Source organism: Camelus dromedarius, chromosome 17 (genome assembly GCF_036321535.1).
Source record: "Camelus dromedarius isolate mCamDro1 chromosome 17, mCamDro1.pat, whole genome shotgun sequence".
NCBI lineage: Eukaryota > Metazoa > Chordata > Mammalia > Artiodactyla > Camelidae > Camelus > Camelus dromedarius.
In genome coordinates, this window is record NC_087452.1 from 42043037 (window position 1) to 42057199 (window position 14163).

The window sequence follows — 14163 nt, forward strand, 5'->3', positions numbered from 1 at the left end:
TCAGCGTTCCACCCACATCCTCTTGGCTTTTACCATTTCTCTACTATTCAGCCCAACTTCAAACTGCCAGCACCTGTATCTCCTTTCCCAAGGGCTTCCTCTGGCGGCTCTGCCCAGGAGTGACGAGAACTAAAGCCCCTGGAGCAGCCATCAGTAATGCGTGACCCCAGCTCCCCAGTCCCTTAGGCAGGGTAACTGTGAGCTGGGTTCTGCACTGGCTCCCAGACGTCCCTGGGAGAATTCAGCTCCAGCCGCCCACAGTACTGACTTTCTCATTGACACACCCTCTATCTGGCAGCTGTGTTAGTTTCTTTTAGGAGTCAACCTGACTAGGCCACAGTACCCAAATATTTGGTCAAACACCCACTTGGATGTCACTGTGAAGGTATTTTTAAAGATGAGATTGAGGTGGAAATCAGTAGACTTTGAATAAAGCAGATTACCCTCCACAGTGTGGGTGGGCCTCGTCTAATCAGTGGAAGGCATTAAGAGGACAAAGACCAAGATTCCCCCCTAAAAAAAATGAATGCTGTTTCCAGACTGTCTTTAAGCTATAACAGCAATATCCACAGACCCTACTGGCTCTATTTCTCTGGTGAACCCTGACTGATGCAGCCTCCCTTCCTGTCTCATTGTTCTGCTTTCCTGCTAGTGCTTCCTGGGATCACCTCCTGAATCAACAATGTGCACTGAAATCCTTAACACAGGCTCTGCTTCTGCAAGAATTTGAATCAAAATGGGGCTAGCCAGAAAAAGGAATGAATTCAACCTTCAATGTGTGCCAAGCCCTGTGTTGGGGACTTTACAAACATCAAGTTTAGTCCTCCATAGTCTCATCTCACTGCAGAATCGCTGACCCAAAATACCCCTCCTGCAACTCAAGGGAGGGGAAGAAACAGCTCAGAGGTCCTAAAACCGAGCTGAGGACCACAGTCGCTGCTCTGATTCAGGCGCAGTGTGCACACATCAGCACACCCGCCTACCAGATATTTCTAAAACGTGAAAGCACAGTCACAGACAGACCGAGTTAACCAATTCGCCAAGTGCAATCATTTGGGAAGCATTTTGTCTTTAGAACTGCCGACTCAGGGCTTCTTGATTTAAAATGTATTTTGACATTTTAAACTATACAAAAGGAAGTCAGCTCCTTGTCAAATTCTCTCTTCTAGAGCAAAACCAAGAGACATATGATGGGAAACCCAGCTTGAGTGAGGAGGGTCTCGTAGCTGCAAGGGCAGCAAGAAGATGTGCAAACCGCCCTGAAGCCCTGAGCTTACCAGGGGGTTTTCAGCAGCCCCCACCCCAAGTGAGTCTGCAAGGGAGACCCCCTAAGAAGTGGAGGAGACACCAGAGAAGCAGCCATTGGTTGGCTCGGCTCAGCCCACCCTGTGGGAGGGTGGGTGCGTCAGGCTGGCCAAGTTGCCAAGGGCCACCCCCCCAGCGCAGCCAGCCTGGCCTGGGGAGGGTGCTGGTTCTGATTAGGGCCTGTTCTGACAGAGCACTCCGCATCTCCAGCTCCCCTCTGGTAGCTTGTGCCTGTGCCACGTCAGATGATGTCATCTTGATGGAAAAGCTGATGGGCCCCAAGTCATGCTTTCAGCCTCCTCCTTTCCCTGCCCCCTGAGCTGGTCCCCCAGGGCCCCCCACACCAGCCTAGAGCCAGCAGGGGGGCAGCTGTCTCCCATCAACGCGGTTCCCAACCAGCTTTGATTCATTCCCATTCCCCATCAAATTTCAGTTGTGAAATTCTACTAATAAATCCTCCTTCCAGACTCACTCTGAGCTTCCCTTAGAGTTTCCCAGGAGAGGGGGAAAAGGTTATTTCCACTTTCTTAATTTTTCTCGCCACCCCACAAGGAAGGGGGTGGTAATTAGCATAAGTTTTCCCTTCCTCACATAACATGGGTTTGTCTCACTATCTCATCGCTGTGCTTCTGGAGAGACTAGAAGGAACTTAGACAATGTTCTGTGTATGCAAATGCTCTCTGGAGCAGAAATGCACCCCAAGGGCCAGAGGAAGGGACTGGGGACAAACTGCCCTATTTCTGCCACTGGCTTGTGTGGCCTTAGTGCCTTTCTCAGGACCTGGGCTCTACTGCTTGTCTAGGGGCAGAGGGGACCCAATGCACATTCACAGCTTTGCCAGGCTGTGTAAGAGCCACAGAAATACGGGGGTGCAGGGTCAGTGCACAGAACATGACCACCTAGGGCTCAGCCCTGCCCAGTTTCCACTGAACGCTCTGGGGAGAGGCCAGAACTGCCAGCTTGATGCTCAGCCTCCAAGGACTGACAAGCACACTGAGGCTTCAGCCTGGCCAGCAAGGGTACAGGCCCAGGCCGTGGACAAGGGGAACAGCCCTCTCACATACAGCATTCACCTGCCTTGCTTCCGGCACCAGGAGGCTCCCAGGAGCCACATACTGCTCCCCGGCCAAGAATGAAGACTAGTAAGACTTGAGATGGGCCGAACTCTTGTCTTAAATGGCTTGATAAAATATGTTATAAATCTCTTCTGGGGGCTGCCCAAGTTGGGCATGGTGTCTGCAGCCCAGGCCAGCCACACAAGCTCCACGAGGGCGAGGACCGTGCCTGCCCTGTCCCATGTTCTGTGCCCAGAGCTGGACACAGAGTCTGGCACTTCTAAGAACTGCTGACTGAATAGGCCAACAGGAGTTTCAGGAACTCCATGTGACTGGCTTACAAAGCTGTTGCTCTGCTCTGCGGGGCTGGGGCTGAGACTCTGCAATCCTCATTCCTGCTTTGCGGGTGGCTCTCTGGGAGGCTGTGCCGAGTTGGAGGGTTGGAGGAAGGCTGCGATGCCTGAGGAGGGGAAGGGACTTCCTATCAGCTTAACCCGGCGACAGTCTTTCACGGAAACACAGGGGCGCAGGGTCAGAGCACAGAACACGATCACTTAGGGATCAGCCCTGCCGGGTTTCCACTGAACGCTGCTTCCAACAGCAGTTAGTTCTCATTTCATTTCCCCCCCTCACCCCAGAACCAGCCTCACTGCACTCCTTAGAGGTACCAGAAGCACCAGCTCATGTCCCCTCCTCCGAGGTTTAGATGCCAGGTCCACGAGGTCCCTTCTCCAAGCTTCTAGGTTCTAACAACTCTGAGGAAGTGGTTCACCCCATATATAATCTTTTCCCTTGGTTCCCCTCAACCAGAAGTTCTCAAATCTAAACCAGCTGTAGGCTTGTTAAAACCCAGGTTGCTGGGCCCCACCCTCAGAGTTTCTGATTCAGTTAGAATTCACATTCCTAACATGATTCCACGCACCGCTGCCACAGCTGATCTGGGAACCACGCTTTGAGATCCCTGGTCCAGACCTAGAAATGGTGGCTGTGTCCTGCAGTTACTACCAGGTCCTCCGTGACCTGCTTAACTGATTCCCAATGCTGAATTCTCTGTTAAAATAACTAGTGTGGTTTCTGTTTTCTTGACTGGACCCTGCCTGTCACAGGGGCCAAGGCAGAGTCACCCCATAGAAAAACCTCTGTAGCTCCAGAAGCCACAGCTAGTGGCTTGGGTCATCAGCTGGCCCTAAACGTTCTGTGCCCAAGTGGGAGCTGTGGTTTTTCCATGACTGACACAGAAAATAAAGAGGCAAAAGGAATCCCTTATCTCTGAGTTTGCTTGAGCCCCACTGGGTCCCAGGGGAGAGAAGAAACTAAAGAAATGACTATACGTCAACTGCTCATGGCCCCCAGAACATCCCTAAGGTGGCCCTGCCACTGAAGATGCCAACAGATAGAACAGTCTGGCAACCGTTCACAAGTACTCAGCACACCACCGACGCCTCTTTATTGCGCTGCCCCGGCTGCACTGCCCAAATGCAGCCGTTCTGCTGACAAACTCAGCCCTCGATTTGCAGACATTAAGAGGTGCCTGGAAGACACTCGCTTGCCAAGCCTGCCATGGCCAAAACCACCACGAACATGCCCCTGTGCAGCTGCCAGAGATGAGGGAGAAAGGCTAGAAACCAGAGTCCCAGCCCTGGGCTCCCAATGCAGAGGCCAACACTGGCTGCTGGGCCCGGAGGAATGGAGAATGTCTGTGCACTGGAGATGCCCCCATCCTTCCTCCACCTGGAAACTGGCGACCCGATCTCCCCAGTCGTGGAGAACCAAGGGGCTGCTTCTGTGCTAACTCCACCTACATGTGGACTCGCCTGGCTACTTGAAAAGCTACCTTTCACCTGCACCTGATTTCCCATCACCTCATTAACGGCTTCCCAAAGTTCCCTCCTCAAACTCTCCATATTCTACTGCCAGCTCATTTGGGCGCCGGTTTCTACATTTTTCCCTTTACTGCAAAGACTGAAATATAGCTCACTTCCCTGAATGCCAGGGGGAGAGACAGAAAATGCCAGAAATCAATCTTTCTGCATTGCCCTGCTAATACCAAAGTCTCCACTTATCATCCTCTTTAAGCCTGAATCTTGAATAAATATGGGGCAAACACCCCCTCAGACTGTAAAGGCATGTTTGATTTCATCAATGAACCCATGTGACAGATGAAGAAGAAGTGGCCTGCACTGGGGGAGGTACTCCTGCTCAATGTTCCCCAGTCTAAAATGGACGCTGGCCAGGTTGCTCCATACTGCCCGTGGGGACAGTGCTGAATGTCATCCAACAGCCTGTCCCTTCCCCTCCTCCATCATACCCCAAGACTGCAGTGCCACGGCTAAGCCTACACGTTAATCATAACTCTGCCTAGAGGTCAATGAAAGGGGCCCCAAGGACAGGGGTCAATGACCAGGGTCAATGACTGGCACCCTAGAAGGGGTCACTGGCTGGGGACAGCATGAGGAGAAATACGAATCTCCTCCTGGCTCAGCTCCTGAATCTGCACGTCAGAGTTTGTTCTACCACTTTATCTCATGCTCTGAAATCACTCCTGCTCAAAACTTGCATCTTGGTTTCTTCTCCTCTGTCCCTGCCCTACCAATTTACCTTCATTTTCACCCCCACAGTGTTAAGTCTGAAAATTGTGTGCGCAGCTTCAGGATCAAAATAGAAACTCTTTGTAATCCCCATTAAAAGCCCCACGAGGACATGGCTGGCCCATGTAGGCATGCAATAAATATTTATCAAGTGAACACACACATGAACTATTAATTGCTCGCTTTTCTTAGAGTTCTAGAAGAGTTCTGCTTATTTTTATGCACAGCAGAAGCAATCTTCAATTCGACAGTTCTTTTAAAATGTTTCTTAATGGAGTCCAGCTACATCAAGAGTTGGTGTTTGATAAAGGACACACTATCCAATTAGGCAGAGGATATACGAGTCCCGGGACCATCAGAACATTTTTTTCTAGAGGCCGTGGTGCCTTAAACAATTAGGGAGGTGGTGGGAAATCATTTTTGGAAAGCAGAACAAAGTATCATCAGACCAGCATTCAATTCTTGGCTTTACCAACAGCTAGATGACCCCGAGCAAGTATCTTTTCCTCACTGGGTCGCACACAAAAAGTTTGTTCGTCTTCCCTCACTAACCAAGTCCCAAGTCCATGGTAAATTTATATTCACTTTTGAAATCTCTTAAGTTCTCTTTTAAAAATCCATATAAAAAAGGCACCATGTTTCATTTTTGAGCGTATTCAATCTGCCTGAAGATCAAGGTAAATGTCAATGAAATGAAACTATTAGCCGAGAAGGATTAGCATGTTGTTAAACACGGCAGAGCATGCAAGGTGCAGCCAGGAAAGGGACTGGCGCGTGAATGCGTGTTCTGCGGGTCTGGCTGCCCACACATGTGTGCCCTGGAGCAGCGCTTCCCAAACTTAACTGTGCACAAGCATCTGGCAAGGATCTTTCTGAAATGCAGACGCTGGCTCAGAGGCCCAGAGTGGGGCCTGCGAGCCTGCATCACTAACGAGCTCCCAGGGGGTGCGGTCCTACTGGTCCAAGGACCACACTGTGAGTAGGGAGGGGAGGCACTCTTGGCACTTAAACGTCTAAGGAAGCCACTAAGTCCAAGCCCTTAATGGTGCTGGGTCTTGTTGTTTTCATTTCCCTGGCACTGTACTTTCTATTATTAAGTCAGCCTTTCTAGTGAAAACAAAGGGCCTATTAATCTGCACAACTGCTGCAGATCCATTTCCTTCAGGTGATCGCACACTCTAAACTCTAATCCACACTGATCCTGCCTCGTTCCAGGGTTGGATCCAGTCTCTGGAGCCAGGCTAGCAAGTCGACCTCCCCCAGTCCCAGGAACGGCAGAAACAGCTGCCACTGGCCAGGGTTCGCCTGCCTCCTTCCAATCAGCTGAAGCTAACAAAGCAGCTCTCCGCCTTTTGGAAGCCCAGGCCTTTGTGAAACTCAGCATCGTAATCCCACCACCCACGCCTGGTCACCTATCCCACAGTAAAAAGCACAAGCCCTGACATCCAATTGGTGTAGCAAGCTCTGCGAAGAGTCTCCAAAGTCCCACCACTTCTTTTCTAACTGCGTGGAACGTTCCATAAGGGCCAGGCTACTCACTGCATTTCCCTAAGTCCTACCACCTGTCCCACCCATGGCTCAGTGAGGCTTCCATCTGGTCCACAGACACTTGGAGAAAGGATGCTTGGGGGCAAATATTATTTGTCTGAGAGCTGGAAGTTGCATCAAATTGGGCAAAAAAAATGGTCAGCAGAAAGAGAAGAGAAGGAAATTCAGGGGGAAAGGACATCTAGCCTGTGGACCCACTGTCTGCAAAACCAGCCAGGATGCACAGAGGAGGGAACCCCAGAAATATCCCTCAGTTGCCCACGATCCCGCAATCCCACTCCAGCACTGACTCAGTGGCCCATTACCGATTTCTCCCGGAACGTGCTTGCCATGGAAGCTAAAGCAGACGGTGACGTTGAGGCAGTTCACAGGCTGCTGGCCGTCGTGACACTGAGGCGCCGTGATGTTAATGGAGGCGGGGAGGAAGATGGCGACATCCACTGTGATGACAGGTCTCGCCCTGCGGGTCAACAGGGGAAGGCAACTTAGTCACCTTGACCAGCAGCTCTTGGAACCAAATGAGAACCAAGCCAACAGGACAAGTCCTAGGGCGTCAGCCCAGCATCTAATTAAAGTGTGAAACAACCCAAGAGAGAAGGGCCAGGGGGCTCTGTAAACACGTTTCTCTGGTTTTTCAGCTTATTTTGTAATAATGGTTATCTTCCCAATCATAAAGGCAAGTTACTTGTTAATAAAACGCATCTGGACGAAGTCATAAATGAACCACCAGATGTTGAGTGATTATTTAAAATCCCACCAATTAAGCTCTGATTTCCATTTTATTAGGAAGATAGGAACAGATTTAAGAGGAGTTTCTCCAGTGGATGCCATGACTCAAGAAATAGATGCACAAGCAGGGATTCCTCCAAAACATGTACTGCCTTAACAAGCATGAACTGCCAAGTCCCAACTGGTGGGTCAAACCACTCCTCTATATTCACTCCGATCAATTCATTAAAAGGATTTTTTCTATAAGGATCTGATTAATGGAGTCCCAGCTGGCAATAGCAAAGCACTTCAGAGCTGAAGAAATCAACCCAGCTGGTCGCAGGACCAAGCAAAACCCAATAAACATCCGTACTCTGACCACCGACAGGGACCAGCCCTAGCTTGACGGATGGACAACATCACTGCTAGCCTTCCAGGGACTCCCCTGGGGCCCCCCAACAAAAGCAGAGAGTGAATTGCACCATTCTGCTCTCACTGCAAACAGCTGCTGAGGGACGGTTCACCTAAGCTGTGGCTTAACCTTCTCCCCTCCAGGCCTCACAAAGAGACCCTTTTACCTCCAAGGAGCCACGGCCTTCACGCCTCTCGGGTGACAGAGCAAGATTAAAAGGCGTTAGCAGCTTGAGAACAATGACCTCACTTGTGTTCAATGATCCCGCAAAGAGTGCCCAGGGTGACAAGACAGATGGGAACCCTGATCACCGACAGACTATAAGAGAGGAAAGCATTAAGGAAAACTTCAGAGGAGAGAGAAGTGAGGAGACAAGAGGCTCAGATGGGGTGGGGGGATTTCGCAACCGCCACTGCTGCCTGGAGATGTGGTCAAGAACAGAACAGCTGTGACAAGGACAAGGGAACTGTGGGATCCCAGAGCAGACCCAGCTGAGGGGCTGACGGAAGTCAGACAACAGCGGTGCCTGGAAGAAATCCAGTATCCGGGTTCCCAACTTTCTTTTGGGTTCATCCTTAGAAGATGCTCACATGTTCCTTAGCACTCCTGGCACCTGGATGTCCCCCTTCTCTGTGTCCTGCATTGTGTTCACACCTCATCTCACCTACTAACTACAGTCACTATTTCCAAACCCACCCCACCAGCCTGCAGCACCCACCCCCCACAACCCCGACCAGCTGGGATCCTGGTGGATTCATTCTGATACTTCCAGGATAGTAGGTGATCAAAAACCCTTGTTAAATGGGCAAACACCTTACTCCGAGCCCAGGGACTGAAAACCTCAGGAGTGCCCCAAGTGTCACAAAACAGACAGTGGTACCAGGCAGAGTGGGCCTCCACCCTGTGAGAGCCCACCCTGCCCAGCGCCTGCTCTGCTGGGTCATCAGGCAGAAGCGACCCAGCCTGCACCGCACTCCCCATCATCCCAGGACCACCCCGCGTGGAGGAAGCCTGATTCCTCCTCTCACGGTGGAGCTCTGCAGGAGAAGGTGAGGTGAGCAGGAGGCAGAGGTGAGCCCTCTGGACAAAGGGACCTGGATGAAAGTTGTTAAGAACACAGAATCCTCTGGAGTGACAGACAAGGGCCTTCACAAGCACATCTTCCTCCAACATCCGTCAGATCAGTTCCCTTAAACCTTTCTGTTTCAACTCCAAGTATTGTTTTTGGAGCAAGAAAAGCCCAGAAAACTTTCATGAGCCTCTCTGATCCCTTCCTTTGACTTCAATGGCATGACACCAGGCGCCTATCACCCCAGCAAGGGCTCTGCCCTAGTGAGCTAATCCAACAGAACAAACTTCCCGAGGGCAGAGCCCAGCCACCCCACGCCCCTGGGGGCAGGAGACTAGGTTTCACAGTCCTGCTCTGAGACAAAAGCAAAGGGGCACCCAAGGACAGCCCCCCAAACACGCTCGAGGCTTTATTTTAAACGAGATGGGGGCTGGAGTAATTTGTTCTGATGGTTCTCAGACAACTCAAACCCTGATATTTCACTTCTGGGTAAAGAATAAAGCCAGTCAGGCTACCTACCCAGTAACGTGGAGTTGCTCCAGCTACCCAGGCTTTTGCAGGGCAGAGACAGGGGCACAGATAAAGAGCCTGTGCCCCCGGTGAAGGTGTCAGACCAGTAACCTTCCCCAAAGCCCTCTACGCCAGGGACCTAACTCATGTCTCTGCAGTTTAAAGCCACCTGAGGGATGATTTTCTCATAGCTGCAGCCCAAGGCATTCCTAACCACACACCTCTCGACTCTCTCCCTTAGAATACTTAAGACCGCGGTGGGTTGTGTGCCTATGTGTCTGTGTGTCTGTATGTCTCACTGTCTGTGTACACGTGCATGGTTCCCTAGCCCTCCTCCATCTTCTGGTCCCACCCAAACCCTGCAGTAACTCAGAGTCCCCTCACCTGCCCGTCAGCCAGGTCACCACTGGGACACCCACTTGGCTTCGTCAGCCCAAGTCTCCAGACCATGTGGCTCACTGCCGCTCGGCCACATGCGGCACCTTATCAAAGGCTGCCAACATGCCCGGCCCCTCAGATGTGCTCAGCAATCCCTCTCTGCCCATTTCTCCGCCTCTGAGGGGCCCCCACTCATCCGTGCAATCTTCCCTGCTCACGCTCAGCCCATTACAGTCCTGCAAGAGACCAGACATGGTTGCCCTCTGCAACACCCCTATCCACATCCCAAACTGCACCCTCAGCTGGGCCCCTTCCCCACTCACAGTCTATAAATCAGATCCCACCTCCCTCGTCCCCCTCTCCATCAACACTCCCAACGTCTGGTCTTTTCATCCTCTCCAGGCCCCGAGGTAGGGAGGGGTCAGGGAAAAGTGCTACGGATGAGGATGAAGCTGAGGGTGACCACCTGCATCCCACCTTCAAGACACCCTCTCGGAACCACTGCCAATCGCATTTGCTCCTTTGCAGCCAAGCTGCTGGAAAGGAGTCAGGATTGACCGCCCGTTCGCCGGCTGCCCCTTCTCACCCTCCAGCAGCCATTTGACTTCTGCCCTGTGCTTCTCTAGACTGGCCACAGCCAAGGGCACCCACCTTCAGCTGCCACCTCTGACCAGACTCTGGCCTCACTCTGCTCAGCCCTCTGACCATGTAACCCTGCTCGCCCACCCTCAGCCATGTACCAGCGCCCAGAACTGTCTCCCTCTGTAAGTAGATAAAACCTCCAAGTTACTTGGTTTCATCAACCATAAAATGGGGATAGTAATAAGGACACTCAGGTCATGGAGCTGTGAAGAAGACTGAGTTCCAGTGTGGAACACAGTCAGTGGAACACAACTCAGGAAGGGGAAGCACTGCAGGACACACAACGACGCGGATGCATCTCAGCAACACCACACTGAGTGAAAGAGGCCAGAAACAAAAAGGGACATACTGGCTGATTCCACCAATGGGGAATTCTAGAACTGATCCACAGGGACAGGAGTCAGAAGGGTGGTTGCCTGTCAGGAGAGAGGCGTGACCAGAAAGTGGCCACTTTCTGGGGAGACAGAGATGTCTCTATCTTGAAGAGGATGGTGGTTACCCAGGGGTCTACCCTGGGTAAAACTCCTCAAGCAGCTGCTTCAATGGGATGTAAACTACCCCTCAATACAAGACGCAACAACAAGGAGTAACACACACGACTGCTGAGACAGCCTGGCACGCAGCAGGCAGGCACTACCCAAATGCTCGCTGTCTTCTTATTCATCTGTATTAGTCGCTCCCCACAGTGCACCCAGATCTGACACCCACAGGTCAACGCGTAGGAGCCGAGGAAATGAGGGAACGGATTACGGTGATCCTGTCACCCCTACACACGCCCTCCGTGGCTGTCGCCGCCTTCCGCTGACCTCCTCGCCCAAGACAGTGCCCCGGCTCCTCTCAAAGCCCCATCTCCCGGAAGCGCTCCCTGGCAGTCTCCTCTGAGGACCCTACACCTGTTAGAGTTCACCCCGTCAGATTCATCCCTCCACCACCGGCTGGGATGGGTTTGCCATCCAGTGTGTCATGTAACTGCCTTGCCTGACGTTCACACCTACGTGGGAGCAAACACCTGGAGGAAGAGGGGCTGTCCATCATGACCAAGGACAGAACGAGACAAGACCCTCTGGGCTGCACCTCAGACAGCAAGCTTGTAAGATACAAGAAGGCTAAAAGAGCAGAACCTGGGAGACGTGCCTTAAGCCAGATGCTGCTGGTGTTGAGAGGGCCTGGTTTCCACGAGAAAAGCTGGGAACGCGTTTTATTTGAGGAAATCGTGACAAGCCAGAGCAGGCTGCCCGGGGTGGTGAGGGCAGGAAAAACGACTTTGTGAAGCCACCGGCCAGGGCTCCTGGCCTCATGAGTCCACTCGCAACCGTCTGCAGCCACAAAAGCTGTTCCACCGGAAAAAAACACCAAACCAGAGGAAGGGGCCATGAAGAAAGGGGAAATCCAATCACGTGGGAAGTAAAAGATGCATCTTAGTTAAGTCACCACCCAAGGGACACCATCGCCACCTTCAAACTGAAGGACTTTTATGCAGAAGACAAGAGACCAAGAAGCAGAATTTGAGGCATATTTAACCCAATTTATGTAAGACATGCTACCATTTACTGAGCACTTAAACCAAGCACTGTTCTAACTCACTGAGCCTCAGAAGAGCCTATGAGGTAAGTACCATCATTACCCCTTTAACAGCTGACGACCCTCAAAGAGAGGCCACCAGACTCACCCAGGATATGCAGCTTGTGAGGACAGAGTTAGCGTCTGAACCCAGGCTACCAGGTCCCAGAGTTTATACTCTTAACGTCAAGGCTATTCTGTCTGCCTCGTCAACTAGTCAACATTGTGCATTGCCTGGAAGTGCACTGGTTCCTCTGGAAATTACTAACCCCCACCCGGGGCAGCATCTCTTTCAGGAGGCGGCTGTGCAGCCCCGCGGTGGGGACCCCAGGAGGCCTCTCACTGAGTGGAGAACCCAGGGTGTGGAACAACATGGCCTCTGGGCTGTCTTCCAGCTCTAAGATTCTACTAGCCTGTTTTAGAAAGTTCTGCAATCAGGCTGTTAACAAAACCTCAGAGTTGGCGCCTGCTCCAAAGTGTAATGCTGCCTCCTCTGACTCACACAGACAGAAATACTTGGAGATGGTTCGTGGGTGGGACAGCAGCCCACTGGCCTTTGCAGGAGGGATCCAGACTGAAAGGGCTTCAGCGAGCAATGGGCCTGAGCTCACGTCCCTCACCCTCTGCTGAACCCAAGAACAAGGTGGCAGGAGCTCCCAGTGCCTTGGGGGCTGGGGACTACGAGGTGAGGAAGCGGGGACAATGAAGAGATGGGGACAGGGCAGTGTCACGGCGCCCCAGAAAATGGTAATATGTGACGGCGCATCAATGGAAGGGGTTGTTCATGGCAAAAGGCAAAACCCAAACTCTGCCTAGAAGCTCCGGTGACGCTATCATCTCTCACCTGCAGGAGCACAGAGCACTCCCACTGGCTAAGCGCCCCCGTCTGCCAGGAACAGGATAGAGTGACCACTGACCGCGGATGATTAACTCCCCTGGGCCCCCCACCCCGCCAAAGTCCACCCCTTACCCACGAAGAACCAAGAGGAAACGGAGAAGCCTCTCACCTTAGGAGGACCACGCTGTCGGACATGAAGGCCCCAACGGTTACATCTGAAAACCACAAGTTCACAGGTTCAGAAACGTGCGGAAGCTCACTTGACCCACCCCGTGACGAGGTGCACTGTGGACTTGGAGGCCCAGCCTCAGGGCCAGGGGGCCCCCACCGGGCTCTGTAAGGGCTTGGTAAGGGATGGAGCCACGCTGTGCCCCGTGGCAGCCAATCACCAGACGTGACCACTGAGACCCTGAAACGTGCTGCTCTGAACTGAAATGTGCTGTCAGTGTAAAACAGGAACCGATTTCAAAGATCCGGTGCAAAAAAAGACATTAAGGATCTCAGTGATCACCTTTATATCGATTGTATATCGAAACAATAATTTGTCGGATACGCTGGGCTAAATAAAACATTATTAAAATGAATTTCACCTGTGCCTTTCTATCTTTTTGATGCGGTTACTGGAACCATTTAAATTACGTAAGTGGCTCCCATTGTTATTTCTTTTGGACTTCAGGGACTCAGGGAGAGGGATGCTTGGAACTAAATGACTCTCGGGAGAAGCTCTAGGTTCTGTAGAACATGGGACTCGCCTCTCTGTTCCACCCCTTACTCTACGTGACCCCAGGATCTCTCTCACAGTGTCCTTGTCTGCACAATGGAGATAATTAGCCCCAGCGTCTTCTTCAAATATTTCATAATGTTTAACCCAGAAAATATTTACTAAATATTTGTTAAATATAATATGTATTAAATATATTAAATCAGGTGTTAAAATCAGAAACTTTATAAGAATACTTGGTGAACTATAAATCAAGACAAGTGTGAGCTGGTAATGTTTAATCCTAAATAACTTTAATTTAGAAAGTATGCACTCATCTAATGGCTCTCTGCCTTTCTTCCCTTCTAATGGAAACCCTCCAGCCCTGGGGTTCCGAGTACTACTTCACAGAACCGAGCATCTGAATCCAAGAGAGTCTGAACCCCCACGTATACATGATGCCCTCATTAACGAAAAACAAACAGCACATCTGTGGATGGTAGGGCTGCTGAGATTTCTGCACTTGGGTGTGCTTGTTGACTCTGTTACTTCCTCGTAGCCTTTTTTAATTCCCTGGATACTTGAAAATAAAAAAATACCTGATGCATTTGCCATTTCTTTTATGAAAAATACAAGGTCAGAAATCCAGATCCATGTGATCACTGTGCAGCAACAGACAAGCAGCCTGGGTCCCCGACCACCACGATGTGGTCTCTGGCCAGTTCCCTGAGTTCTCTGGATTTAGCATCCTTGCCTGTTAACTTGGGGAGACACCCCCATCTCTACCTACCTACGGGGGTAACCATAAGATGTTCACTGCACGTATTTAAGTGCTAAACCAATGGAAGGC

The 14163-nt window shown here is 51.4% G+C and overlaps 1 protein-coding gene across 1 annotated transcript in view; it reads right to left on the minus strand.

The window, feature by feature from the left end:
* Positions 1–14163, minus strand: part of ITGA9 (integrin subunit alpha 9) — a 314558-nt gene that overhangs the window by 235487 nt on the left and 64908 nt on the right. Inside the window, exons 13-14 of the mRNA XM_031469935.2 lie at positions 12783–12828; positions 6802–6956 (exon numbers count right to left, since the gene is read on the minus strand). Coding sequence (XP_031325795.1) covers positions 6802–6956; positions 12783–12828 — 201 coding nt within the window. The remainder of the gene's footprint in view (positions 1–6801; positions 6957–12782; positions 12829–14163) is intronic.